Source organism: Psammomys obesus, unplaced genomic scaffold (genome assembly GCF_907164565.1).
Source record: "Psammomys obesus unplaced genomic scaffold, mPsaObe1.curated_primary_1811, whole genome shotgun sequence".
Classification (NCBI taxonomy): Eukaryota; Metazoa; Chordata; class Mammalia; order Rodentia; family Muridae; genus Psammomys; species Psammomys obesus.
Genome location: NW_026592890.1, coordinates 15,302,169 through 15,329,570, shown reverse-complemented (window position 1 = coordinate 15,329,570; position 27,402 = coordinate 15,302,169). Strand labels below are relative to the sequence as shown.

The 27,402-nt window shown below is 38.9% G+C and overlaps 1 protein-coding gene and 1 pseudogene across 1 annotated transcript; one reads left to right on the top strand and one right to left on the bottom strand.

Moving 5' to 3' along the window:
- Positions 1-947: 947 nt before the first annotated feature.
- On the bottom strand, positions 948-22,753 carry Riok2 (RIO kinase 2). The gene is made up of 10 exons (XM_055616126.1): positions 22,633-22,753; positions 17,868-18,006; positions 16,404-16,520; positions 13,911-14,086; positions 12,007-12,095; positions 10,765-10,956; positions 9,997-10,089; positions 8,142-8,663; positions 4,810-4,906; positions 948-2,316 (listed from the first exon to the last, which is right to left on the bottom strand). The coding sequence occupies exons 1-10, from the start codon at positions 22,696-22,698 to the stop codon at positions 2,152-2,154; spliced, it is 1,656 nt and encodes a 551-aa protein (XP_055472101.1). The 5' UTR covers positions 22,699-22,753; the 3' UTR covers positions 948-2,151.
- Positions 19,174-20,849, top strand: LOC129683227 (Y-box-binding protein 1-like; annotated as a pseudogene).
- Positions 22,754-27,402: the final 4,649 nt, after the last annotated feature.

Below are 27,402 nucleotides of genomic sequence, written 5' to 3'. Positions count from 1 at the left end.
TTTCTTTAGTAACTTTAGGGTACTCACTAAATTCACACTATGTTTTAGGCACTACATTAAGCTCCCCCCCCCCCGCCCCCCACCAGATCCCAACACAAGGTTTCTCTGAGTAGCCCTGGCTGGCCTGGAACTCTCAAACTCCATGGTCCACCTGCTGTGTGCCTCCATGCCTGGCTATTTACTTCTCTTTTGAGACAGTCATTCTGTGTAGCTCTGGCTGTCCTGGAGCTCTGTAGACCAGGATGCCTCCTGCATGCTTGGGATTAAAGGAAGGTATCACCACCCTGCTTCTTTGTAAGGCTTTTAGTGTGTACACATCCCAAGTATCACAAAAGTAAAAGAAACACTCTACCATTGAGTTACAGCTCTAGTCCTTTTTACAAAGATTCTTCCATCTAGTCTTCTAAGTGTCCCTCCTTTACAAATCAAAAGAATGAACTGAAAGGCTACAGAAGGTATTTGATGTAAAGATCTAAAACTGGAAAGCCTAGACTATCCCCACCTGTGCTGTGAACCAAACAAGGCCTTGTACACCCTGGGCCCCCAAGGAGTATTTATACTTAAGACAGACAGCCTTAATACATTAGGGATGGGTTTAGTTTTGTTTTTTCCTTGTTGACTACGGATATTTTGAAACATGTAGGTTAGAACTTGTCTGGAAAGATAAACTTTTTCCCCCCAACGGTTGCAATCAGATCCTTGTTTCCAAATAGAACCCTCCTCACAAATTCAAATTCCTTATCACTTAGTACTAAAGCTATAGTAACTACAGATCTTTGTCTATTAGGTTGAATCCTGTTTCTGATTTGAATTTGTTGAGTAGGTGACTTGAAATCTTAGGCTAATAACGGTAAGAACCATGTAAATCTATCTTCTTATTTTATCAAATAGAAAAGGGTTTCTTAAGCAGGTACTCAACTCAGTCAACAAAATAAAGCCAAGAAGGATGAAGTCATACACTTTTATTCCCAATTTGCTTTCAACACTTTGGATATAAGAAAATGTATTACAAAATAAACATTCTGTGGTCTTAGTAAACTGTCTTCAACATTATGTTACAAAAATACCTTTGGCAGAATATAAAAATAAGTACCTCAGCTTAAAGAAACAACTGAAGCAGGGCTGCCACATTCCCAGTCAGTATAATTTTCAAAGAAAGTGTACCTGATATATTCTTACAGCCACATAGTTAAATGAATTTAGATAAGGACCAGCTGTGAATGGCCAAAAGAGTTAATTTCACTTAAGCAAAAGAGAATCTATGTTTTTACAGAAAAGCAGTATTTTTGTTTCTCAGACCAGCCGTCCTGTCGGCCATTGTTGGCAGACACTGCCATCTGGTGGTCATTTCTTGCGAAGAGCATCTCCTATAGGTCTGCTCAGGGATGTCAGTCACTATCACTGAATTAGAACACGCCTGAGGAATGTTTGTTATTTTCTTTCCTGTATTAAACACTTGTTAATACTGAGGTAGGAACACATTCTGGAGCCATGCATACAAGGAAATGGGAAAGAACCTTTCAGTCTTCATTCCCTCTTACTCTCTGCTCAAACCTGGGGAAGGGCTGCCAAATATAAAAATCCTGGTAGGACCACGTCAAGTTTCCTAACCTATGACCACACACAGGCAATGGAGACAGCATCAAACAGGCTGAAGTCTGACTAATCACCCACTGCTGACTTACCCTGACTAAACAGAAGGCACTCAGTTCACTCCAGTGGCCAAGTGTGTGCTGTCTCACAGAATTCTAAAACCAATGCACTGATACAGCAAAACCCAACATGATCAACTGAAGAGAGGAAGACAGTACTACAGCTTGGTCTATTAATTACACGTATAGCCAGGACCTGAAGCCATAAAATAGAAATGATTCCAACAGTTTGCAGATATTGCTAATAAAGTTTTTTTATTCAAACTTTCAAACCCATGTTATTTTAGACTTTAGTTATCTGAAGAACTTAAAAAAAAAAAACAAAAAAAAACCAGAATGCTTAGCGGAATTACTATTAATTACTCATGAGTCAAATTTATAGTCTAAGAGGGATTTATTTCTATAAATACTGACTTTGATCCAAAAAGGAGCAACATCCTGGCTCAAAGTAGAATTACAGTGTTTAAAAAAAAAAAAAAAAAAAAAATTCAGAAACATATTAATCTCCCCAAAAGCTGGCTGCTTCCAAACTCGATTTAATATTCTGCATGTTTTCCCTCCGCTGCTTGGTAAACACGTTGGCTTCTCCTTTCTGCAGCCGGCGTCTGGCAGCTGACCTCTGCTGCCTTGTCAGCTGACGTTTCACCTTCTGCTTCACAAGTTCCTGGAAAGATTTTGTAAATTAGTATTACTGATAATCATTTTGATAAAAAGCAGAAAAATCATTAAAACAAAGATTTACATTGCTAATACATTTCAAATTTGCATGCTGAGAATGAATTTTTAAGGCCCTAGTGACACCATGTGAACTAGCAGATAAACTAGAAGCTTTTATACAAATTAAAAATGTATATTCCTTGCAGAAATACACAATAGTTGAACGTACAGATCACCATAGCGCCACCTAGTTATCACCATGAACACTGAGGAGAAAAACAAGGTGAAATAGTTCTTCTTTCTCGGTGAAAGACATTTTTATTTTTTTGCTTGTTTATTCGTTCATTCATTCATTTATTTTTGAAACAAAGTCTCATGTAGCCTGGGTGCCCTTAAACTGGAATGTAGCCAGATTAAGCTTGATCTTCTAATCCTCCTGCCTTCGCCAACTAATGCTGGAATCATATAACAACATCTTGTTTGTGGTACTAGTTATTGAAAACAGGACTGAGGGCAGCAGTCACTCATGGGAAGTCTTCACAGGATTTTCTAGAGATGCAGAACATTGTTTCATAGCTGACAAGTAAAAATCCAAGTCACTAATTAAATGCCATCTGTACAAATCATGACTGAAAAGACTGAAACTTTTTTTGGGAATATTCAGTTCAGAACGACCTTTTCTTTTTCTATAGGCCCAATTCAGAACAATATACAAATCCTACAAGGTAATTTTTTTAAACAAGAAAAACCTGGATACAACATGAAGTAAAATATGTTGTTTTAACAAGTATAAAAAAATGATTAAAACCATCACATGTGTTGTTAAAAGTAAAAACATTCTCCCATTAGAAACAGCCACATGTATATGTATTAAAAGGCATCATACCTTAATTACTTGATTCTGTTACAAGTTCTCAAGAACAGAATTTACAAATGATTAGTGGCCGTGTTGGGTTTAGCATTCAGAAGAACCTAGATTTGACCTCTAGCAATGCAAATGGCCAATAAATAGGTAGATAAAAGAGAATGAAAGAGGAACAGATTTTATAGTTAATTTCAAGGAACTCCCTTTTGTCTTGTATAAATTCCAAAATTTCAAGCCCATTGAGCTAACAGTTTTCCTCTCGTCATTTTATTTTAACAAAATAAAAGGAAAACAGTACGAGAAAAATTTCCTCAGAAGTTGGGTGTACAACTTGTAATCCTAGCTGTTGAGAGGCAGAAGCATGAGGATCAAGAGCAAAGGAAAGGGTGTTGATTAGGGAGGGAAGAGAACTGGGAAGGATCTGGGGTGAGAGAAAACTGCCCTACAAAGATGTAGCTGATGGGCAGCCGAGGCATCCTATGCGTCAAGTAAGGGAAGCTGAGACTGCATCTGACACAGAGTGTCTTGCACCTTTTTGATTGGCCTCTGGCAGGACTGCTTGTCAGGCCACAGAGGAAGAGGACATACTCAGTCCTGATTCGACTTGATGAGCTGGGGGTAGATAGGAAGGAGAGCTCCCCTTTTCTGAGGAAAAGGGGAGGAGTGAAGGAGGGAGGGTGGGACTGGGAGGTGAGGAGGGATGGGACTACAACCAGGATGTAAAGTGAATGAATGAATGAATGAATAAATACATAAATTTTAATTTAAAAAATAGAATGTTGAGGCCAGCCTTGTCTGCACAAAAATATTGTTCATGGAGTTAGGCTGAGAGTCTTATCACTTTCTTAGAACACAGGCACATATATTACAATTCACATAGCTCACGACAAAAGACTTGAAGACTATGATACCATCACACATTTTTAAGACCAGCCTTTGGCCATGAGAGCTTGATAAAGAGAAAAGAACCAGAGAGCTTAATGCCTATTTAAACAGGCACAACAAGATTTATGTGAACCTCATGGAAGGCAGCACAAATTAGAACTGGGAGAGGGACACAGGTGGGGAAGAAGGAGGTTGGGATTGGGAGGGGAGGTGGGAGAGAGGTACAGGGGGGATACAAAGTGAATAAACTGTAATTAATAAAATAAAAAAAGAAAAATCCATAATATAAAAAAAAAATTGAAGAATGGTTGAGCATAGTGGCACATACTTTTAATCCCAGCATACTGGAGGCAGAGGCAGGCAGATCTCTGTGAGTTCCAGGCCAGCCTGGTCTACAAAGCAAGTTCAGGACAGCCAAGGCTACACAGAGAAAACTTGTCTCGAACAATCCTCCATTCCCCCCCAAAATAAATAAAATTAAAGACTGAATCACATTGGAAACTGCAAAATTCCCATCTGGATCCAAAATATGTAACATTTTATCCCTCAAATTCAAACTAATTTATTTGATGCCCTATCCTTGGAAGCTTTGCTTATTCCTGGCAAAGTGAAACCTCTTGCTTCTTACTAACTTGTGCATGCTGATAACTCTCTAACATTAACATGAGATCCAAATATCTAAGACTGTACCCAAGCTTACTACTCTATCCACAGCCCTGGTCCAAACAGGTGGCACAAGTGTATACTTACTGGAGGAATTGTTGAACAGCTTAGGATACTGCCTGTAGATGCAATACTCAAGGTTCTTGTTCTGTGCTGAGTAACACTCCTCATACTGTCTTCATCTCTATAATAAAATTTAAGAAATACAGTTTATCTTGTGAAACTACATGGAATTCAGTCCACTATATTAACATCCACAGAATGTTCTGGAAAAAAATTCACCACTTTCCAAAGAGAATGATTTATAACTGAAATGTGTCCATTTCCCTACAGCTCATTTGTGTTTATCACTAAATTATACAAATATCTCAGTTGTTTCTTTCTTGCCACCTTCTGAACAAAAGCAGACATAGTACAGAGAGATACAATATTGTCATCCTCTTTCTGAGACAGGGTCTCATTTGTAGCCAAGGCTGATGCTCCTGCCTCAGGCTTCCAGGCCCCAACTGCTAATGCAAGGATTTAGTGTACACCATGATGCTCATCCAGAGACAGCTCTCTGAAACTGCACTGTGAGTCTGTTGAAAACCACAATCATAGATATATCTATGCTTTTAGTGCTCAATATTTTAATAGAAACAATGCATAAGAACTCAGAAAACATTAACTTCTAATAGCCATCATTTTTCTGAAAATCTATTTTTTTAAAAATTTCATTTATTTGCCTTTGTGTGTGAATGGCCCATGCCACAATGTACAAGTGGAGATCAGAGAACAATTTACAGGGGTCAGTCAGTTCTTCCTTCTACCATGTGGGTCCTGAGAATCGAACTTGGGTCAGGCTAGATACAAGTGACTTGATCTGCTGAACCATTTCCCTGGCCCTGCAACTTCTATTTTGCTTCTATATTCTCTGTTTACATGACTACTTAAGAAATAAAAATTTACAGTATTTTTTGAGTAAGAACAAATCATTAACCGCATTTCTGCTTATAATACTATTAACCCTATATAGTTTTTTGCTAGACAGTATTCAAGGTATATACCTGAAAAGGTGCTTCTGAATTGGTAAACTGAGTAAAGCAAACTGTCCTCCCAATGTGAGTAGGTGTGAAATCTGAAATATACTGGCAAAGTAAGAGAATCCCCTCTGCCCGTATTTAAGCCAGGACATAAATACTCTTCTGTCTCTTGAACCAGGTTAGTGCTGAGTTAGTGCTGTCCCTGAGTTTCCAGCTCACTGTAGACCTGGCAGTTCAGTTTACAGGGATTCAAAGGCAAGGTCGTCATAAAGCCAATCCTAGGCTTAACATGGCTGATTTTATAAATTTTCAACTTTTTAAAGGTATGAAAGTGTTAGTACATTTGCTAAAAACCATACTTTGATCTCCTCTAGGGTTGTTGCTAAATGGTACTGATATCCTTGAGACACTGGAAAACAGTCACTGGAGATCTTACTATGCAATCATATGGGCAAATGGCATACTTTACATATTTTTGTTTCTAAGCTATATTTGGCAAACACATTTTTAATTTTCCTTCAAATCATTAACACGTTATTAGGATGAGTCCAGAGTAAGTAGGAGTATCCTTAATAAATTTCCTATTGATTCTATTTGGTCTAGACAACATGGACCAAACGAGATAAAAATCTGGTATCACAGCAAACTCTTCCACTAGCTGACTTTTTCTTATCCTTCTGCTTTAATTTTCCAAGTTTATAAATGGCAGTCACCCACACAGACCTATGTGGAAAAGGAACACAATTCTCACATTTTACTTCAGAAACAAAATTGCAAAAATAAAGGTGTCCTTAAGACGCACAGATTTAACAGGTTTGAAGGAGGACCTGGAGGTGGCAATTTTGGAGCTACCCTGGTTATGAAAATGGAAATAGTGCTGAACCTAAACACAGAAACTGGAGCAGGTACTATGAATTAGTTATGACAACTGTGGAGGAGGAAGCTATGGGGTTTGGACATCATAAACAGTAACTGTGAAGATGGTTTAATGAACATTTGAATATTTGGTGGTAGCAGGGACACCAGGTGATCACATGGGAGGAAATGGGGATTATGGTGAAGGCCTAATACACAGAGCTTCTTACTTGCCATGGGTTCACCTGTAGAAACAGAAGAGGACAAAAGTCCAGAGGAACAAAGCTGCCTCTAGTTATCAAAATAGAAATGTTAAGGAAGTTTCTATCTCAATCATACATAGATATGCAGCGATATGACAGAAGACAGCAGAGCAGACACAGAGAGCCATTTCGTGAATGGGTTAGATTATTTAATAATTACCTTTCTGTGGAGGAAAGAATGAGTCAGTTTCTTAGCTTCTTAATTTTCTGTCTAGTGTCTTTTGTAAGAGTGTAGAAAGAAGAGTTTCTTTTTTGGTAATGTTAAGGTTACAGATGTCAGGTGAATGAAACTTTTTAAAGATGTTTGTCAAGGTTTTGAAAAGTATTAGTTGGGATCATGATATAAAAAGCAAAGTTTTTCTTTTTTAAAAATTAATTTAATACAGTAATTCTAAAAGACTAGGGGTGTACCCCTGAACATGCACTGGAAAATGCTTAACAATGCTCTGCTAATCCAGTTTTGTCAGATTAATTTTTGAAATAAATAAAATCACTATTGCAGCAAACTATTGTTTGCTTCTGGATAAACTATCCCAAACCTAAAAATTAGATTTCAGGACTTTTGCTAATTTAAGTTCAGCTTAACAACATTTCAACACAAAAAAAATTCTTATATCGTAATACTATTATGTGGCTTTAAGTACACATTAAAAAACAAAATAAAACAAACAAACAAACAAACAAATCAATAAAAGGCCCAAAGCACCAGGTAGTGGTGACACACTCCTTTAATCCCAGCACTCAGGCACACAGAGGCAGGTGGATCTCATAAATTTTGAGGCTAGCCTTATCTACAGAGTGAATTCTAGAACAACTAAGGCTACACAGGGAAACCCTGCCTCAACAACAACAAAACCCCCAAAACAAAAAGAACTAAAGCACCAAGAAATAGTCTCAGTGGGTAATTCACACAGAAATCACGTTCACTGAATGCAAGTCTCACATACATACACACCTCTTCGTAGTTTAAACACACATTAGGTACATTCATGAAACAGAACACTTTACCCTGTCTAAAAACAGATCTGCTTACCAGACCTACGATAGTTCTACTAAGTGGTCATCAGTTTTACATTAAGGTAGATTTCTGTAAAATTTAGTCAATAGAGTATGGTAATCAGACCAACTGAAAATACAAATTTGTTTCAATATAAAAAGTTAACTTTCATTTTTATACAAAATGATGGCATAACACAATTATGTCATATCATTTGTTCTTTTTCTAATATCCCTCCATCAAAAACAAGATTAAAGGTAAAAAACCAACAAAAATCTATACCTGAAAGGCCTGAACTCCTTGTTCAATGACGACAAGGCAATCAGGTGGGGGCATTCATCCTCACACTCTTCACAGTCGGTAGGGCTTCTCCACTGACCTGACTGGCCATCATGTCTGATATCACTTTCAGTTCCATTGCTCTCCTCAGAAAACCCAGTGACAGACCTATGTGTAAGAACCTGCCTTTTCATTTCGTCTAAGGCTTCATTTAAGTCAGTCATTTCAAAACTGGGCACATCAGCACTCTCCTCTGGTAAACAGACTTCCTTTACTTGGTTGTTGTCTGCAGATACACAACAGGAACCATCTGATTCATCTACTGGGTTCTGTTCATTCTCCATTTCTGACCTCCAGACTTTGGCTTTTTCGAACATCTCCTCATCAGAAGAGGAGAAGTCAGATTCCTCTTCTGTTTCAGTAACTTTATCATCTGGACCTACAGGATGTAGCAGTTCATCATCTGCTTGCATTTCCTTTGTGTAACCACTGGCAGAGACCTCAACATCAAGAGAATCCTCCCTCCTATGGAATGAAGGTATTAGCATTGAATAAAACAGAAAAAACAAAACAAAACAAAACAGCAGCACTCTAATACATGATAAATTTGAAGTGAGTTCAATCGTCCTTCTGTAATTTAATTTTAAACACATTATTTAAATTACTTAACTATGCAAATAAAGATTTTTGAAGAATAAAACGACTAAAAAGCAACACAATAATACAAAGAGTACAGAAACCAGTTGACTTTTAATTTGGTAAATTAACTTTCAGAAAAGGGCTAAAGATTACTTTTGTAAAAACACTACACAGAAAAACCCGACTCAAAAACAAAAACAAAAACAAAAAAACAAAAAAATCTCAAAACAGTAAATATCTTAAGTATATATAAACCAATAGATAAAAATTAACCCTGGAAATGTACATAATTTGAACCCACTATGGCTGGGCTGCAGCCACAGCTCCGGGATCTCTCTTCTAGCCTCTGCGCACTTGCGCTTACGTGCACATACGCATGTGCTGATTAGTGTTTAACACAGACTAGAATCATATGGGAGGGGGAACCCAACTGAGAAAATGTCCCCACCACACTGGCCTAAAGGCCAGCCTGTGGGCAGTTTCCTAACTCTGTGTGATGTGAGTCCATCTCACTGCGGGTAGTGCCACCTCCTCCAAAGTTTAAGAAGGTAAACTGAGCAAGCCACGGGAGAGCAAGGCAATAGGCAGAACTCCTCCCCGGCTTCTCTTCAGTTCCTGCCTTGGTTTCTCTGATGATGGACTGTAACCTGTGAGCCAAATAAACCTTTACACCCGAGCTGATTTTGATCATGGTGTTTCATCACAACAACTGGAACCCTAACTAAGACACAGAAATACTAATAATAAAAAATAAAATCTTTGGTACCATACGCCTGTAATCCCAGCACTCGCAGAGGCAGGCAGCTCTCTGAGCTTGCGGCCAGCCTGGTCTACATAGTGAGCCCAGAACAGCCAAGGCTACACAGAGAAACCCTGCCTAAAAAAACAACAACCAACCAAAAAAAAAAAACAAAACAAACAAACCAACAAACCACCTAAAAGACATGGAGAACACTAATTCCTTAAGATTTGATACTTATTTTTCTTAAAAATGGGTTATGAACATTTGATACAGCATTCAAAACTCAAAGATGTTGAGTTAAAAAAAATAAATTCAACACTCAAAAGTTCAACTGTTGTATTTTAACATACTGACAGTAAGTACTTTCAAATCTTCAAGTTTCATTCATGTACGGTACAGTGGTGATATTCAATAGCAATTGTATCTGGACGTTATTTCAGGTGAAAGAATTAATTTTAGAATTAAGCTAATACTGACCTGATGTCACTAAAGGTTGGGTAGAGCTCACTTTCATAGCCAAAACGTTTCATGAAGAACTCTCTAATGCATTTAACATCTCTGTCAAAATACCTGTAAAAGTAAACATTCATTTTTAATTTTTTTGGTCTACTCTTCATTTATCTACTCTATACAGGATGACGCATATCCTCCCCATGTATTTACTTCTGAACAAACTTTGTTCTTAAAACTCAGACTTCTTCTTAAATTCCCGTTTAAACAAATGGCTACATGGCTAAGAAGGCTTGACTTGAATATTATGTGCAAATTCTTTTAATGTTCTCTACATTGTAGTTTATATATAAATAAGATAAATGAACAGTCAGTTTCATTTAGATTTCCAATACACAGGATAAGCATAATGATTAGGTTTAAAATTGGGTCTAGAGCTGGAGAAATGGCTCAGGTTAAAAACACTCGCTGTTCTTCCAAAGGTCCTGAGTTCAATTCCCAGCAACCACATGGTGGCTCATAACCATCTATAGTAAGATCTGTTGTGCAGGCAGAAAGTTGTATAAATAATAAATAAATCTTAAAAAAAAAAAAGGGTCTAAGTTTATTTTTTTTTCTTTAAAGATTTTTCTCGAAGGGAAAATTCTAGTAGCTAGATATCTTTTAATCAAAAAACAAAACTCTTGTCACTGAAACCATTTATTGATCCCAATAGAAAACTGGAACATTATGAATAAAAAAATGATTCTATGATATACAAACAAATCCACAACTAGAATCAGTTTTAATGTATACCATTCAGCATTCGGGTGGGAAGTGGAAACCATCTGTGGAAAATCAATCATGGTGATGTGGTCATCTTTATCCAACATGAGATTGAATTCATTGAAATCTCCATGAATCAGTCCATGATTTCCCAGCTTGACTATTAGTTCCATAGCTTCATCATACACAGATGCAGGGTCTTCAACATGATGTATCTGACACCTCAAAGTAGGAATAGGTTATTTGTGCATGTTCATTATTTGAATGAGTATAAAAATGTACCTGTGTCATTTCCATTCCTAATCTTCCCAGTTTCCTCTTGTCAGATAGGTGCCCCACCTATTAAAAGGTCACACCCTGCTCCTATCCTGTCTGCTTTTCACTCTCACCTCCCTTCTATCTTCCTTACAGATCATCTTTTTACATCGGCTTTTTCTAATTTCACTCATTCTACTTTCAACAGACTTCCTTCCACCTTATTTAAACAAAATGGTTCAAGACTTAGTTCTTCTATGCTGCTAAATTTAACTTTAGTCATTTCCAGTCAGTCAACTTTTCTCTTCTTGAAATAATTACTTCACTTTAATTATAAGGCACTATGCCTTTCAGATTTTCTTTCCTCACCATTATCAATTTCCCACTTCTTTCACATCCAAATCCAATCCTGAATAACTCATGTTGCTACCTGTGGATATGACTGTCACTGACCAAGAGCTATTACCATCTCTTGCCTGGACTGCTTTAAGTTTCCTAACTTATCTTCCCTGATTATTTCTCAAATCTCACTGATCACATCTCCCCCTCTTCTGCCCCATCCCACCTTAGTCACTATGCTCTTAATACTGCTTTGTTCTCTTTCCAACCATGGCTGTGAACACCCAAGAACCAATGCCTTTCCTTTAACTGGAAAATTGCTTTGGCTAATTTCCTAAGATTTCACTCTGTGAATGGTACTTTCCTGACTATATTACATTAAATAGCAATCTCCTACCTCTAGCCTCTTCATTGACTTTTACCAATAGCATTTATTGATATAATAAATATACTATGTTCAGTTCGAGGGCACGAACTGTTTTGTTCACCGCTGAACAAAACAGATTCATAAATACTGAACAAATGGTAGTTATTATAAACTGAACGAAACTGAGTTTTCAACTCATTTTTGTAAATCTCTTTAGAAATTTGTAACCTCTCAGAAACGTTTTATTTAAAAAACACAAACCTTGAATTTATTTGTCAGGACCTAAGCTTTCAAGCTTAATGAATACTTACAGGGGATAACCATTGATAAGCTCCATAATCACTGCATGGCGATTGTAATCAACCGGCTTTGGAACTGGAAATTTCCTCTCATATAATGCCTAAAACAGAAAATATGAGAAGTTAATACAATCATGCTGTTAAAAAAAAAAAAAAAAAAAAAAAAAAAAAAAGACTGTATCTTCCTAAAACAAGGCTTTGCAAAATTTTAGTCAACCTGAGGGTATTTAATGCATGGATGCACGGTTTACTTACTTCAAGAATTAGCTATACATAAATGTAAGTGTAAGATTGCTTGAATTACCTTTCCCTTTTAAAATGTACAATCACTGTGAATGTAAAAAGTCTTGAGTCCCTTAGGATATTTCCTTTCTATTTTTTAAGTTTCTGTCACTTGTTGGTATGTGCTTACGATACTGAACTAAAAACAAATCTTGTTTTGGGTTTCCCGGCCTAAGAAGTCGGTCGTCTTCAAGGCCAGGCCGTTTAGTCTGTAAATCACTGACGCTGCTCTTCAGAGTACAATGCATGATGCCAGCACGTGACAAGCACACACAGCATGGTGATCTGAGCCAGATGTTACTTTCGACCATTCACACATCTTCCCCTGACATCTGGAAGGCCAGCATGTCTACTGGGCATTCGTCACGTATGCATGACTATCCTACTAATGCTCAATCTCCTGCCATCATACCTTACCTATAGGCTGGGATAAGACCATTGCTATGCCAATCATAATTTAAAATTATATACAATGGATTATTTCAGTCTGAACCACTTCTGTACTTTTGTTGACCAATTTCCAAAATTCTCTTTAATTCAAATGTCTAGTACAGGTATAGTGCAACTCTCAATCCACAGCTTAATCTTTATCTTATTCTTTTTGTCTTGGGAAAATATCAATGCATTTAAGGCGAGTACTATGTGCAGCCAGGATCTCTCTGTACCCTCAATGGGAACACACTTAAAAAGCAACCACTATAGTTTGGAGGAAATGGTTTCTGGTAAAATGCTTCCTTATAGTATAAAAGTGTGTAACATATAATATCAGAATTGCTTATTATACTGCTTTAAGAAATTCTCTTGCCACTATTAACAATTTAACTGCCAGATTAAATAAACTACTCAAAAGGAAATAAGCTGAGTTCCTAAGAAGCAGCTGCTTCCACACTATAGTACTTCTCACTAACTATTTTTTTTTTTTTTTTTTCTGTTGTGTGGGAAATCAAACAGCAATCCAAAGATAACCTAGGTCACTGAGACGGCCCAGTGGGTAAAGGTGCCTAATGACTTGCATTCCATCCCAAAAATCCTCATGGTGGGGAAAAAATAAAAAATAAAATAAGTGAATCCTGCAAGTTGCATACATACACACACAAGTAAAAAAGAGGAAGACAATGCAGCCAGTCCTAATGAGACCTGATAGGCTAGGGTCAGATGGAAGGGTAAGAGGACCTCCCCTATCAGTGGACTTGGGGAGGAGCATGGGAGGAGATGAGGGAGGAAAGATGGAATTGGGAGGGAATGAAGGAGGGAGCTACAGCTGGGATGCAAAGTGAATTAACTATAATTAATATAAAAAATTTAAAAAAGTAAAAGCAAAAACTAAAAACAATGAAGTATGTCATTTTGTTAAATTCAGTTGTAAAACACCATGATTTCCAGATACCATTTTCAATAAGACATTTATGGAGCCACACACATACATTTGCATAACAATAAAACGCCTTCATAAAGAAGAAGCCATAAGAGGAAGCCACAGGAAAAGAGTATAATCAAGAGTTCAAGTTGACTGTAGGGACTGAGTCAGGGGGAAGAAAGATGCTTATCATTAAGGTTTTTATAATGTTTGGTTAAAATGAATTACAGTTATCTTTTTTTTTTTTTTTGAGAAATGTAAAACCATGAAAAAATACCTTCATATAGGCAAATTCCTTCATGGCAGAGAGACGAGATAAATAAAGCCAAGATACATTATGCCTGTGCTTATGGTAATCACGCTTGTTTTTCAGATTTCGAAAGGAGGTTCTTCCAAGTCTGTGAAGCTTCAGTGCAAACTGCTGCCCTTCTTCATTTGCAACAATGTAAATATCTAGAGCAAAAATTGTAAACGTTAGGATTTGTTAGCATTGTTAGGATACTTCTGCTGCAATGGGTTAAACAGATCCAACTTTTATCTGCCTTCATCTGTATCTACTGTCTTTCCTACTAGTAATGCTTCTTTGACAAAACACTTTAGATCCTAAGGACAACCCAGAACGTGTTTATATGTAACTATAAAAGAAAAAGGGTACTTTTTCTTTCAAAGATGTTCAATGCTTACATTTATCATTATGTAAAAACAATCACTCAATTCATTAAGAAAGCATTTCTAGTGAAAAAAGTGACCTCCCCTGCACCCTCTCTGTGCTAGGGATCCAACACAGGCTTTGCATATAACAGGCCAGCGTTCTATCATGAGATTACACCCTCAATCCAAGAGGAGCAATTTAACACCTTCTGTTCCAACATGTTCAATTCAATTGCTTTGATGACCAATAAGCCTTCTTAATAAGTACCTTGCCAACTATAATAGTTCTTCTTCTTTTTTCTTTCCCAGAGACAGGGTTTCTCTGTATAACCACCCTGGCTGTCATGGAACTCTGTAGACCAGGCTGGCCTTAAACTCACAGAGATCCACCTACCTCTGCCCCAAGTGCTGGGATCAAAGGCACGCACCACTACGCCTGGCTGAAGTTAACTGTAATGTTGATATTTAAAACAAGTTCTAAGGGCTGTAAGAAATTTTAATATTTTTATTATAAACAGGCTACCATCTTATTGAGAGAATATAAATCAGTACATATTTTTGAAACTTGGTAACATCAAAATCTATATACCTTTTTTTTTTTACTCTGATTTAGACTAAATTGTGCTCCTCAAAATTTCCCACACCAAAGCACTAAATTTTAATCTATCTAAAGATAGGGACTTTCACTTCCACTCACGACTAAGAAGGAATGAAACTCTTATGAAACTGCTCAGAAACTGGTAAAAATCACTGCAGAGTCACCCTCCACTATAGCACTGTACAATTATGAAAAACCCTGGGTAGGTATCAGCAAGAGCGAAAAGCAGACAAAAATGAAAGGATAAGATCCAGAGTAAGCTTATTTCCACTCTTCGTTACAATTGTATGTAAACATAAAAAGAATCCTGAATACATATAAATGCAGTTGTATTTACATTGAGAATTTCTCAGATTAAGTACGAAATAATCTTAGCTATAGGATATAATCAACAGAAAATTAACTGAATTGTGTATCTGAAATAAGACTAGATTTTATTATACTTTCTATTTTTGTATTGTTAATGCTCACCATTTTACCATTCAATTAGTTTCTTAAAAATTAAAAAATACTTTAACTAGAATCTGTTTCCTAAGGATTTAGATGTCATGTAATTGAAGTATTTACAATAGTTAATTCATAATTTAAATTTAAATAACTGAATGCAAAAGCAATCAACAGGAAGGTTACGCTACCTAAAAGGACTATTTACTGTGCGTATACATTCATATTCATGTGCAAATGGTCTCCCCTCCAACTCAGAATTTTATCTAGCATTATATGTAACATAGCTTAGATAGAAACACAGAAGGCACTCAACCATATAAAATTCCACAGCAACCCTTTTGGGGTAGGTTTCTTAATAATTATCTTATTTCCAAGTTAAATTGTGCTTCCTCAGTTTAGACAATATAAATCATAGATAGGAAAAACTACACAGGACAAAAACTGTATAAAGCCACAATTCAAAAAGAATCATCTCCTATTCTCTATTCCTGTCTTCCACAGAGGAAGTAAATGAATATACAATTATTTGTTCAATGATATTTTAAAATGCTTTTAGTTCTGGGTGGCTGTGAGAGAAAAATGTGCCCAGGGTATTGATATTTACTATAGCTTCCATTACTTTCTTTTGGTGTATGTTTTTAATTACTATAAATACGTAAGTTAGCAGATATAAAATAAGAGCAAATATAGTTTTTGCCAAAGATTTAAAATATTAGAAGAAAATTAAGGCCTGGAATACAGCTGAGTGGTAAATCATGTGCTAGCATAAATGAACCCTGGGTTTATTCCAGAGCACCAAAGTGGGGAGAAAACAAAACAAAACAAAACAAAAACCCAAAACAAATGGAAATTAATTCTTGGTATTGGTGAAATGATAGACTTATGGAGGTAAGTACACCTACTAAATTACTGTTAATAAATATAACAAACTATGTTCCTAATCTAAATTACTTACAGCCAACTTTCTGGCTTACTATTTTGTTGCACTATGAAACAAAAAGAAAGACTGCTTTCTCAAAGTAAAATAAAAACTTAAGCAAAGTCAAAGGTTTCAACAATACTATTAGTACATACCTGACTCTTTGCCAACACCCATCTGGTTTCCAACAGACTCAATTACCTGTCTAGAAGACAGTGTTTTCAAAGCTAAGTAATCATACCCAGCATTTGTCAACCGATAGCCCTGGACAGCTAGACAAAAATTAGGTAAGAACATTATTTATTTATACCGTAGCAATTAACACACATCAACATAAATCAAACATTTAAAGACTGGAAGTCTTAGGTGAGAATGATGACTTACCCTAGCTCCCAATTTCTTCTCTATTATAGAACTACTTATAGTGTGATTCATGTATGGACACCAGTTTGAGAGTCTGTGACAAGATACACACACGAACTGAAAGTATTTAAGTTCAAAATGTTTTATATTAATTTGACCCTGATTTATGCCTGTTTTGGTATATAACCATTATCCTCTTTGCTTTTCCCAAACTGCTTTCTCTTATGTTTATTAAGATCTTCAACAGGCCAGCCCTCACCACAGATGGCTTAGGAAGCCGTGCTCTAGAGTCCTGTGACAAGCTGGATTTTCTAAAGGTCGTGACAACTGTATTACCATCTCATTTGTCCTGCAGTGTGGTCTTTCCACTTTCTATGCACTCTTTGATTTCAGTGGACTCTCATGGAGAGGAATTTTAATTCAGAACATGGCTGCTCTGGCAAGAGAACACATCAAAACATCTATGTCTGTGTACTTCAGTTGGAATACAGACACGCCCTCAATCTAAGGAGCCCGGCAAGCAGTGGAGTTCAAGGTCATACTGGTATTGATTAAAAAGCTTAGGTGGTACACACCTTTAAACCTACCACTCAGGAGACTAGTCAGTTCTGGTGAGGCAGTTCAGTTGAGTCAGTGAGTTGAGAGGCAGTGCAGTGGAAGTGAGTTTGTGGCAGTTCAGTTCGTGGAATTCAGAGGCAGTTTTACTAAGAGAGTTTTACACAGATAGGGTGAAGAGAGAACAAGCTAGACACAGGTGAAGACAGAATGAGCTAGAGAATGAGAAGGAGCCAGAAGATTAAAACTGATTGCTAGAGTTAGTTTGAGGCCAAGCAAAGCAATTCAGGGGGCGAGAGAGAGAGGCTAGATAGAATCAGTCAGTTTGAAGAGGAGTTTGAGCTAGAAAAGCTACGTTGAGCCAGCCAGCCAGAGTTCAGAAAGATCAAGAAAGGGTGAGCTTATTCAGCAGTCTTGGAGGCTGAAAACATCACAGGCCTAGATTAGGTTGGACAGAGGTTAGAAGCTTCCAGGAGTTGGCCTAGGTTAGCAGAAGGAGGCAGTAAGCTTCAGAGATGACAATTAAATCAGGTGAATAAAAGATTTAACACTCTGATTGTTTCTGACCAATCTGATAGAGCAGAAAGTGTCAGTTCTTGGTTGTCTTGCCAGGCAACCTGCACTTCATGCCCTTTGAAGGCCAGCTCTACAGAAAGCCAATCAAGTGAAGACTGACAAATAATGTAGCATAAAATACTCACTTTTAGTACGTTCCCAAGCTATAAGTTTATGCTTCACCAATTCTCTTAAAACTTTATTACAGCCACCATGTTTCAGGCTGGCTATAGAAGCAATCAAACTGCAGGGAACAATTTCATGGTTCTTCATACCCATTTCAACCTGAAAGTAAAGGAATCACGCCACAATAAGCAATACAAAATCTTGTCTATTAAAACCCTGCTAAGAAATTAGCCTCTTGGAAACTTTCCCGAGTAAGTAGATCTCTAGCCACAGCTGTGTAGCCTATCAAGACTAGATTGTGAGAAATGTACTGTTAAGCAAAGCAGGCTACAAAGTACTACTGAAAGATCCCCGGAGGGTATCTTCCGTCAGAGAGACCCCCTCCCAAAGAACAACGAGTCCATTCGGATGCAAACAGCAAGAGGCTTTTATTTTGATTCACGAGTACTCGGGGCAGCAAGGTCACTCGGGAGGACCTTGCGCGCCTCCTTGGGGAAAAACTGGGGTTTTTTATAGGGTTTTAGAGCAGAAGCACTGGTACAGAAGCGAGAGGGCATGGTTACAGGGGGCTGATTGGTACGTTTACACGAGACCACAATTTGCGTCAAAGTTTGGCAGGGGCACCAAGATTCCAGGAACTGGGTGGTCAAGGGGGGTAGGATGACCCCTTGACGTGGCCCGCCACCTGTTATTTTGTTTTTCCCTATCTTAGCTGAAACAGTCTCACAGATATCTATGAGAGTGATTAACACAAACTGTTTTTAGTATGACTGGGGCAGCCTGACCACAGATATCCCAAGTGGGTGACACAGCTAGGATTTCTCAGTAATTTTCCAGTTTCTCATCTGGCCTTCAGAGTTTTATAAAACAGTGGTGTCTCACAAAATGGCGTTAGCTATGTTTAACTTAGGGTGAGGCTGGGGTCTTTCACTACCTGGCACTAACCTGGCTGTTCTGTCACTAGAGAGCATGATCTTAGGGGATTATTGTTGAACACTTGTTCTGTGGCCAAACAAAAAGGTAGTGCATGACTGTAATTCTACAATATAATTATTCTTAACTCCACCATGTTAAATACAGTTAATCACTGAAGTTGTCTCTCAACTTCTAAGAGTAAAAACTCTTACATCACTTTCAAGAAAGGAGAGACATCAGAGAATGAATACAAGGAAAGGATACAGGAGAAAAAAGTTTTGGAACAACTGCCACAGGAATAGTTAACATGTGATGGCAAGATGGAACCCAGGCAAGTAAGGTCAGAAAACATTTCTGCCGGGGGGGGGGGGGGGGGGGGGGGGGGGGGGAGGAGACAAGGAGCCAAGAAAAATGACTCTTGAAGATGCTTTGGCAAAAGACATACAAAGAAGAGCCATGAGTGGTGTTGTATGTCTTTAATCCCATCACTCAGGAAGTAGAGGCAGATGGATCTCTCAATTAGAGGACAACCTGGTCTACATAGTGAGTTCCAGAACAGCCAGAGTTACAGAAAAGGAGGGGGGGGGAGGAGAGGGAGAAAGAAGCTACATTTAGGATATTAACCTACTAAAATACACAAATTAAAAAGAATTAAAACTGGAAGGAATGTACTAGAAAGAATGTACTAGAAGGTAAGGACTACTAAATATCCCTTTTTTTTCAGCCGGATGCAGTGGCACACGCCTTTAATCCCAGGATCGGTAGGCAGAAGCAGGTAGATCTCTGTGAGTTAGAGGCTACACACAGAAACCCTGTCTCGAGAGTCCACCTCCAATTTTTTTCTTCTTCATATGTGGTATATGTGCCATGTGTTTTCCATGTGTGTGTATTGTGTGAAGGCCTGAGGTTCATGTGAGGAGCCTTTCTAGACTGTTCTCCATTTAATTAAAGATTTTAAGAAGTAGTATGGCAGAGTCTGGCAACAAAGTATGGGAGGGTAAAAGGAATGAAGAGTCAACAATTTGAAGTGAAGAAAAAGGTTTATTAAAAGTATAAACAACTGGTAGCAGAGAAGAAAACACCCCAGAAAGCCCTACTACCGCTGCCCCAAGTCACCATTATACCCAGGGAGGAACCACAGCTGTTGCTGCTGGCCCCAGTCACCAACACTGCAATTGTGAGCAGCAAGGACAAAATCCCCTTCCCCTCAACGCACCTAGCCTGGCTCCATGGGCAGCTGAAAACCTGCCCACCAGTGGGGACAAGAAGCTCATCACAAGAAAGGTTCTGGGAACAGTAAAATGGTTCAATATAAGGAATGAATATGGTTTCATCAACAGGAATGACACCAAGGAAGTCGTATTTGTACACCAGGGTGCAGAGGCAGCAAATATTACAGGCTTTGGTGGAGTTCCAGTTCAAGGCTGTAAATATGCAGCAAACTGTAACCATTATATAGATGGGTCCTCTACGCAATTAGCAGCAAATCGGCCAGAATTCTGAGAGTTGGGTAAAGAATGAGGGTTCGGAAAGCACTCCTGAAGGCCAGGCCCAACAGCCGAAGGTTCCCACTTTACTACATGCGTTGACTCTATGGGCCTCGACCACCGTATTCCAACTCTCCTGTGCAAGTAGAAGTGATGGAGGGTGCTGACAACCAGGGTGGAGGAGGGCATGGCTGACCACTGAGAGTGTATATCTATCGGGGTTACAGACCGCGATACCACAGGGGCCTCCTAGCCAAAGACAGCCTAGAGGATAGCAATGAAGAGGACAAGAAAACCTAACAAGATGAGACCCAAGGTCAGCAGCCACCTCAACGATGGTATCGCTGTACCTTCAATTACCGACACAGACATCAAGAGAACCCTGAACCACAAAATGGCAAAGGGACAAAAGCAGCTGATCCACCAGCTGGGAATTCTTCTGCACCCAAGGCTGAGCAGGGCGGGGCTGAGGAAATGCCGGCTTACCATCTCTACCATCATCCAGTTTGGTCATCCAACAAGAAGAAAGGAATATGAAATTCCAGCAATAAGAAATGAACAAATATTGGAGCTGAAGACGTAAGTGCTTGCTTTTTTCCCACTGACCAGATACACTAGAACTAGCTGCATTATCTATGCAGCATGGGGTTTTTATTATTTTTACCTAAAGATGTCTCCTTTTGGTAGTGACAAACGTGTTTCTTAAGGAAAAAAAGGCCTGTTTTTTTTTGTTTTTTTTTTTGTTGTTGTTGTTGTTGTTTTTTCCCAATGGATCTTTAATGGTTTTTAAATTGTTTCATATCTGGTCAAGTAGAAATTTTTAAGAACTTCATTTTTAATTAAGTTTACAACTTCAGTTTTTTCAAAAGTCAACAAACTGCAAGCACCTGTTAATAAAGGTCTTAAATATATGGGATGGGAAAAATGGGGTGGGGGGGGGAGGAGATCATGTTGAAAGTGCAACAAGTTAAACAATAACTGACAGAGAGGCAAAGATGTTCTTAGAAAGAGGGAGTAAGCAAGAAAAGGCAACACCGGTAGCATCTATCTGAACCCGGAGTGGTTAAGTTCAATGTCTAGGTAATTCCTTAGGAAGCTTAGAAATCCTGGCAGAAAAATCCATTACTCTGGTGTACCACTGTAACTGAACCCTTGAAACTTTTAACTCGTTTTTATGTTCTGTCCTTGCTTTCCCAATCCTCCAATACACCTCTTGACTACCCTATTTTTTTGGCACGCATTGAGAAATGAGTGAATGTGCTGATAAGAAGAGAAGGAAAGTCACTATTTAAAAATATTATTTAAAGAAAAGCCCAGGTTAACTAAGGAAGCTATAGAAGGGAAATGCATGCCAAATTTCATGAGATCTTGCATTTGATTGATATTGTAAATGCTACTTATTTAATTTCAAAAAACGTGACTACCAAGGCTTTAAATAATACATGGCCCAGGCAATTCACGTTACATATCCTATTATGTTACATAGTCATCCTTATCAAAAAGCAGTGACTCCTCAACAAGGACTGACTTATTCTAATCTTAGATTTATGCCCTGATCTCTGTGCCATGACACTAAAACTATACAATCAGATTTTGTCATTTTTCCTAATTAAAACATTCATTGGCTTGCGTACACACCGTTACTAGGCCTGCAAGGGTCTACATGATTCGGTTTTCAGGTTTTCCATGTACAGCCCCAACTATTAGACCAAGACATGCCAGCCTTTCCTTTCTTTGAAGACTTTCCCTCCCATCCCTGGGTTTTTGCTCTCATTTGCCTCCAACTCTCTCCAAGGACACCTCTTCTCCTGTGCGTAACACGCCGTTGGTTCGGGACTGGGAACATGACACAAACTAACTTTGTAGTTGGACTAAGAATAAATAAAGGACTCTTGGATTCAGTCTCCATCACTACACAACTCACCACATGGATACTTTCTATTCCCTTTTCCGTAGTCACCTTACCGCTACTTATTCCTTGGTAATCACATTACTAATTTATTTACTGGATTACTTGACGAAGAGGCATCTCCTTGCCCCTTTGTCTGTTTTGCACTCTTTGTTCTGTTTTGCAGAACAGCCTAAGACAAGTACATTTTCTTGAGCGAATCACAGGGAACATTAGGCGGGTTGGGTCTCAGGGGCCTAAGAGAGAAGCAAGCGCTTCTGGGGTAAAAGGAGACGCAGATAGGAAGGCTTTTCACCCTTTAGATAAAAATTAGGTCTTTCTCCACAAAGCTTAGTGAAAGTCAGACCTCGGTTCCCAGGTCGCAGCCTGGGCAACAACCCGCAGACCAGAGCCCTAACGTTCAGTTTCCAGCGACCTTAGAAGCGCAGGAGGAGGACGCCACCGGAGGACAAGCAAGAAAGGCTCGTGCCTTACCGCGGTCAGGACCCTGAAGTCATCGCGGCTCATGTACCGCAGCTTGGCCACATTCACCTTCCCCATGCTTGCTCAGCTCCCGCACGGACGCCCCCGGGGAGGACGCAAAGCAGCTGGGTAATCTCGCGCGCTTTCCGCCGCTGCCGGCCGGCGCACGCGCCCTGTCACCACGGTGCTTGTTGGTAGGTAAGAACACACGCTCGCCTGGCACGGCAGAGTACCGTGTTTTCCGGTCTCAGGGCTAAAAATCACGGAAAAGTGATTATCCGGTCTCTCGGGAACTTTTTCCCGCAAGGCCGGTTTGGCGAGTTGCAAGTGTTTCACATAAATACGCCACATTTTTTTCTTAAGCTGCCAGGACCTGATCCAAAACGGCGCCACCACCCCCGGAGCTTCCGCAAGCAAGGACGCTACGTCACTTCGCGCTACGTCACTTCCGGGGCGGGGCACATTTCGTCCTCGCCGCTCCCGGTCCGCGTTCGGGGCAGCCGCCAGCTGGTGTAAATTATGGGAAAGGGAAGGTCTCAGCCGCCCCGCTGCCCCGGGAAGGCTTTCCGGGAGACCTCCATACTAGACCAGCCTACCGGTGACCGAGGGGCTGTACCCAAGGCAAATGTGTTCACACCGTTCCTTCGTCACGACGGCAGCAGCGTGACTTCGTGACGTTCAGTGTCTGTGTTTCTCTCCTCAACAATTGGTTATATTTTAAGCCTTTAAGCTACTGATCTTTTGGTCTGCTCTTAGCTTAAGCTGGGATTCCTCGTATTATCGAGTGTTATGACCTGCTTTGTCCTTGAGAGATTGCCAACCATTGGTGTGTAATTTTTTTTGGGGGGGGGCGATATGCAAATTTCACTTTAAGCGTTGGTATTGGGATTCAGATGCTTTCCTTTCGAGTTCCTTTCATACTCCACTGCTTCCCATTTCTAAGAACCAATGTATTCATTTACTCCTTTTTGACAGCGGTGCCGAGTATGTTGGTCTGTCCATAGTAAAGCGTATACTAGGGGCTGACAGCAGGCTATTCTGTCCCACGTCTTTCCTGCTGAAGTAGTTGGTACTCTGAAATCAAGGAACAATCCTCTGTCATCTCTGGCCCTACCTTGCATGGGGACTTTGGGGCCTTGCGTATTTGAATACAGGACTCTAATTAGGCTCATGCAATTAAGACTTAACTACTTAAGACTATTCCATTTAATGGGATTTTTTTCGTTCTACATTAACATTAGAAAATATAAAAACAAAAAGTTTGAAGAAGCTACATTGGTTGTCAGTCGTTCTCTTGCATTGCTTCACAGAGCCACCACTAATTGGGTTTTAACCCAAACTGTGGAACGCCAGGGATAATCTGAGTCCAGATTTCTCATCTTTTCAGTATTTTTTCTTTATTACTATTATTCATTACAGTTTATTCATTTTGTATCCCGGATGTAGCCCCCTCTCTCGCTCCCCCTTCCCTCTTACACTGCCATGTCCATCCCCTAGTCCACTGATAGGGGAAGTCCTCCTCCCGTATTACCTGATCCCTAGCCTATCAGTCTCATCAGGACTGTCTGGATCCTCTTTCTCCGTGTCCTGCTTAGGCCACCTCACTAGGGGTAGGTGATCAAAGAGCCAGCTTTCCTTTCTAGGGGAACCCACATGGAGACCAAGCTGCTCATGGGCTACATCTGAGCAGAGTGTCTAGGTCCTCTCCATGGGTGGTCCGTAGTTGATTCTTCAGTCTGTACAGGATCCCCTGAGCCTAGATTTTTTGGCTCCTGTCCCCTCCAGGTCTTTCTGTTTCTCCCTTCTTCCATAAGATTACCTGCACTCTGCCCGAAGTTTGATTATGAGTCTCAGCATCTGCTTTGATACCCTGCTGGGTAAAGTCTTTCAGAGGCCGTCTGTGGAAGGCTCCTGTCCTCTCCTACTTCTGATCTCTATCCTGTTTGCCCTTCTGAATGAGGACTCAGCCTCTTCCCTAGGATCCTGCTTGTTGTTCGGCTTCTTTAGGACTGTAGATTTTAGTATGTTTATCCTGTATTATATGGCTAATATCTACTTATAAGTGAGTATATACCATGGGTGTCTTTCTGCTTTGGGATTACCTCACTCAGGATGATCTTTCTAGTTCCATGCATTTGCCTGCCAATTTCATGATTTCCTTGTTTTTAATAGCTGAGTAGTATTCCATTGTGTAAATGCACCACAATTTCTGTATCAGTTATTCAGATGAGGGCATCTAGGTTGTTTCTAGATTCTAGCTATTATGAATAAAGCTCCTATGAACATAGCTGAGCAGATGTCCTTGTATGGTTGATCATCTTTCAGATAAATGCCCAGAAGTGGTATAGCTGGATCTTGAGGTAGCACTATTCCTAATTTTCTGAGAAAGTGCCAGATTGATTTCCAAAGTGGTTGTACAAGTTTACGTTCCCTCCAGCAATGGAGGAGGGTTGCCCTTTCTCCACATTCTCTACAGCAAGTGTGTTCCTTGAGTTTTTTATTTTTAAATTTATTATTTATTACAATTTATTCACTTTGTATCTGACTATGGCCTCCTCCCTAGTCTTCTTCCAATCCCACTCTCCCTCCGTCTTCTCCCGCTATTGTGTTCTCCCACTGACAGGAGGTCCTTTGAGTTTTTGATCTTAGCCATTCTGTTGGGTGTAAGGTGAAATCTCAGGATCATTTTCACTTTCATTTCCCTGATGACTAAGGACATTGAGCATTTCTTTAAGTGTTTCTCTGCCATTCAATATTCCTCTATAGAGAATTCCCTGTTTAGCGCTGTACCCCATTTTTTAATTGAATTACTTGTTTTGTTGCTTTTTAACTTCTTGAGTTCTTTATATATTCTGGATATTAGCCTTCTGTCAGATATAGGGTTGGTGAAGATATTTTTCCAGTCTATGGGTTGTCTTTTTTTTTTTTTTTTTTCTTTTGACAGTATCCTTTCCTTTACAGAAGCTTTTCAGGTTCATTAGGTCCCATTTATTGATTGATGATCTTAGAACCCATACTGTTGGTGTTCTGTTCAGCAAGTTGCCACCTATGCCAATGTGTTCAAGGCTCTTCCACACTTTTTCTTCTAACAGATTTAGCTATCTGGTTTTATGTTGAGGTCTTTGATCCACTTGGACTTTAATTTTGTGTAGGGTGATAAATATAGTATTTCTTTTTAAATAAAATTATCTGGGGCTGGAGATATGGCTCAGTGGTAAAAGCACTGTTTGTTTTTCTAGAGGTCCTGAGTTCAATTCCTGTCAACCACATGGGGTCTTATACCCATCTATACTGGGATCTGATGCCCTCTTCTGGCATGCAGGTGCACATGCAGATAGAACATTCATAAACATTAAATACTTAAGTCTAAAACATAAAAAAGGAAATAAAATAAAAATAATCCTAGTAATCAAGTCATTTATGAGTAAAGGATTCAAATTCAGTCTTTGTCTCTCACGATACTTAATGTTGGCTTAAACCAGTGGCTCTCAACCTTTCTAATGTTTTGATCCTTTAATATAGTTCCGTATATTGTGGTAACCCCCAAGCATAAAATTATTTTCATTGCTATTTCATAACTGTAATTTTGCTACTGTTATGAGTTGTAAATATTTTTGAAGAGAGGCTTTTTTCGTAGAGCTGTCAACTCAAAGGTTGAGAACCACTGACTTAAACACACAGCCTATTCTAAGATTTTTCGATATTCCCTAGGGAAACGCAATTCCAAACCCTAAAAAGTGAAGGGAAGTAGCTGTGTAAAAAATACTAGATGTGACAGAAAAGCTAAGGACTCAGGATGTTGAATTTCCTTATGCCAGACTTCCCCACTACAGTCAAGCTCATAATACAGACTTGCTTCCCATAAAGGACCTTGAGTGTCTATAATTCTAAATTTTTAGCCTGGAATTCAAAGTATTAATAGTCCACACCTTCCTTTTGAATCAGTTTGTAGTCATGTCTAATTTTTCTTGCTCAACTTCCTTTCCCCACCACCTCGCCCTTCACCTGCAACACTCTCTTCACGTCTTTTTATTTCTTTTCCCCAATCATAATTTGTGATTCAAGTTCTATTTACAATGTGAAGCATTTATTATTTCTTTTTATATTGATTTCCTAGATCAGATGTAATAAATTACTGCACTTGCTACTCAAAACAATAGAAATTGATTTTCCCATAGTTCTTAAAACCAGAAATACGAAGTCATTTTTCAGTGTGATAAAATCTAAGTGTTGGTGTTAAGTGAAAAATAAACCAGACTCAGACAAATACCACATATTATTTCATGTTCAGAACCTGGATTTAGAGTGGTATATTGTGTGAAGATGTGTTTATGGTTGTATTTAGATTATAAAACTAGAAAGGAATCACCAAAGGGGAGGAAAAGCTAAAGGATAGTAGGAAATAAGATAGTACTAGAGTGTGTGTAAGCAGAAAGTAGGTCTGACTATGATAATCAAGAGAATCCACTTTAGCTCACAAGGAGTCCTGAGGAAAGTAGATTTCATAAAAATGTGATATTAAATATCCAGTAAGAAATATCCACATATACAGAGAAAATTTAAATAAGATTAAAAAACTGGAACAGTGACTTTAAATGTCTTTTGACATAAAACAATCATAACTATATATTCATTTGTGCTGACTGGTTACAACTTTATTATAAAGAGTTATCTATGAAAAATCTTTTAGCCAGGTGGTGATAGCACATGCCTTTAATCCTAGCATTTGGGCAGTGGGGTGAGGGTGGGGAGGGGACAGAGGTGGGGGAAGGAACAGGCAAA

What these genes read in the sequence shown, in the direction of transcription:
- Riok2 (XM_055616126.1), bottom strand. Translation starts at nt 22,698, where the DNA reads ATGGGGAAGGTGAATGTGGCCAAGCTGCGGTACATGAGCCGCGATGAC. An exon ending in AGCTTGGGAACGTACTAAAA is followed by an intron (nt 16,521 to 17,867) that starts GTGAGTATTTTA and finishes ATTTTTGTCTAG; the next exon opens with CTGTCCAGGGCTATCGGTTG. An exon ending in AGGAATTTGCCTATATGAAG is followed by an intron (nt 12,096 to 13,910) that starts GTATTTTTTCAT and finishes TTTCTGTTTTAG; the next exon opens with GCATTATATGAGAGGAAATT.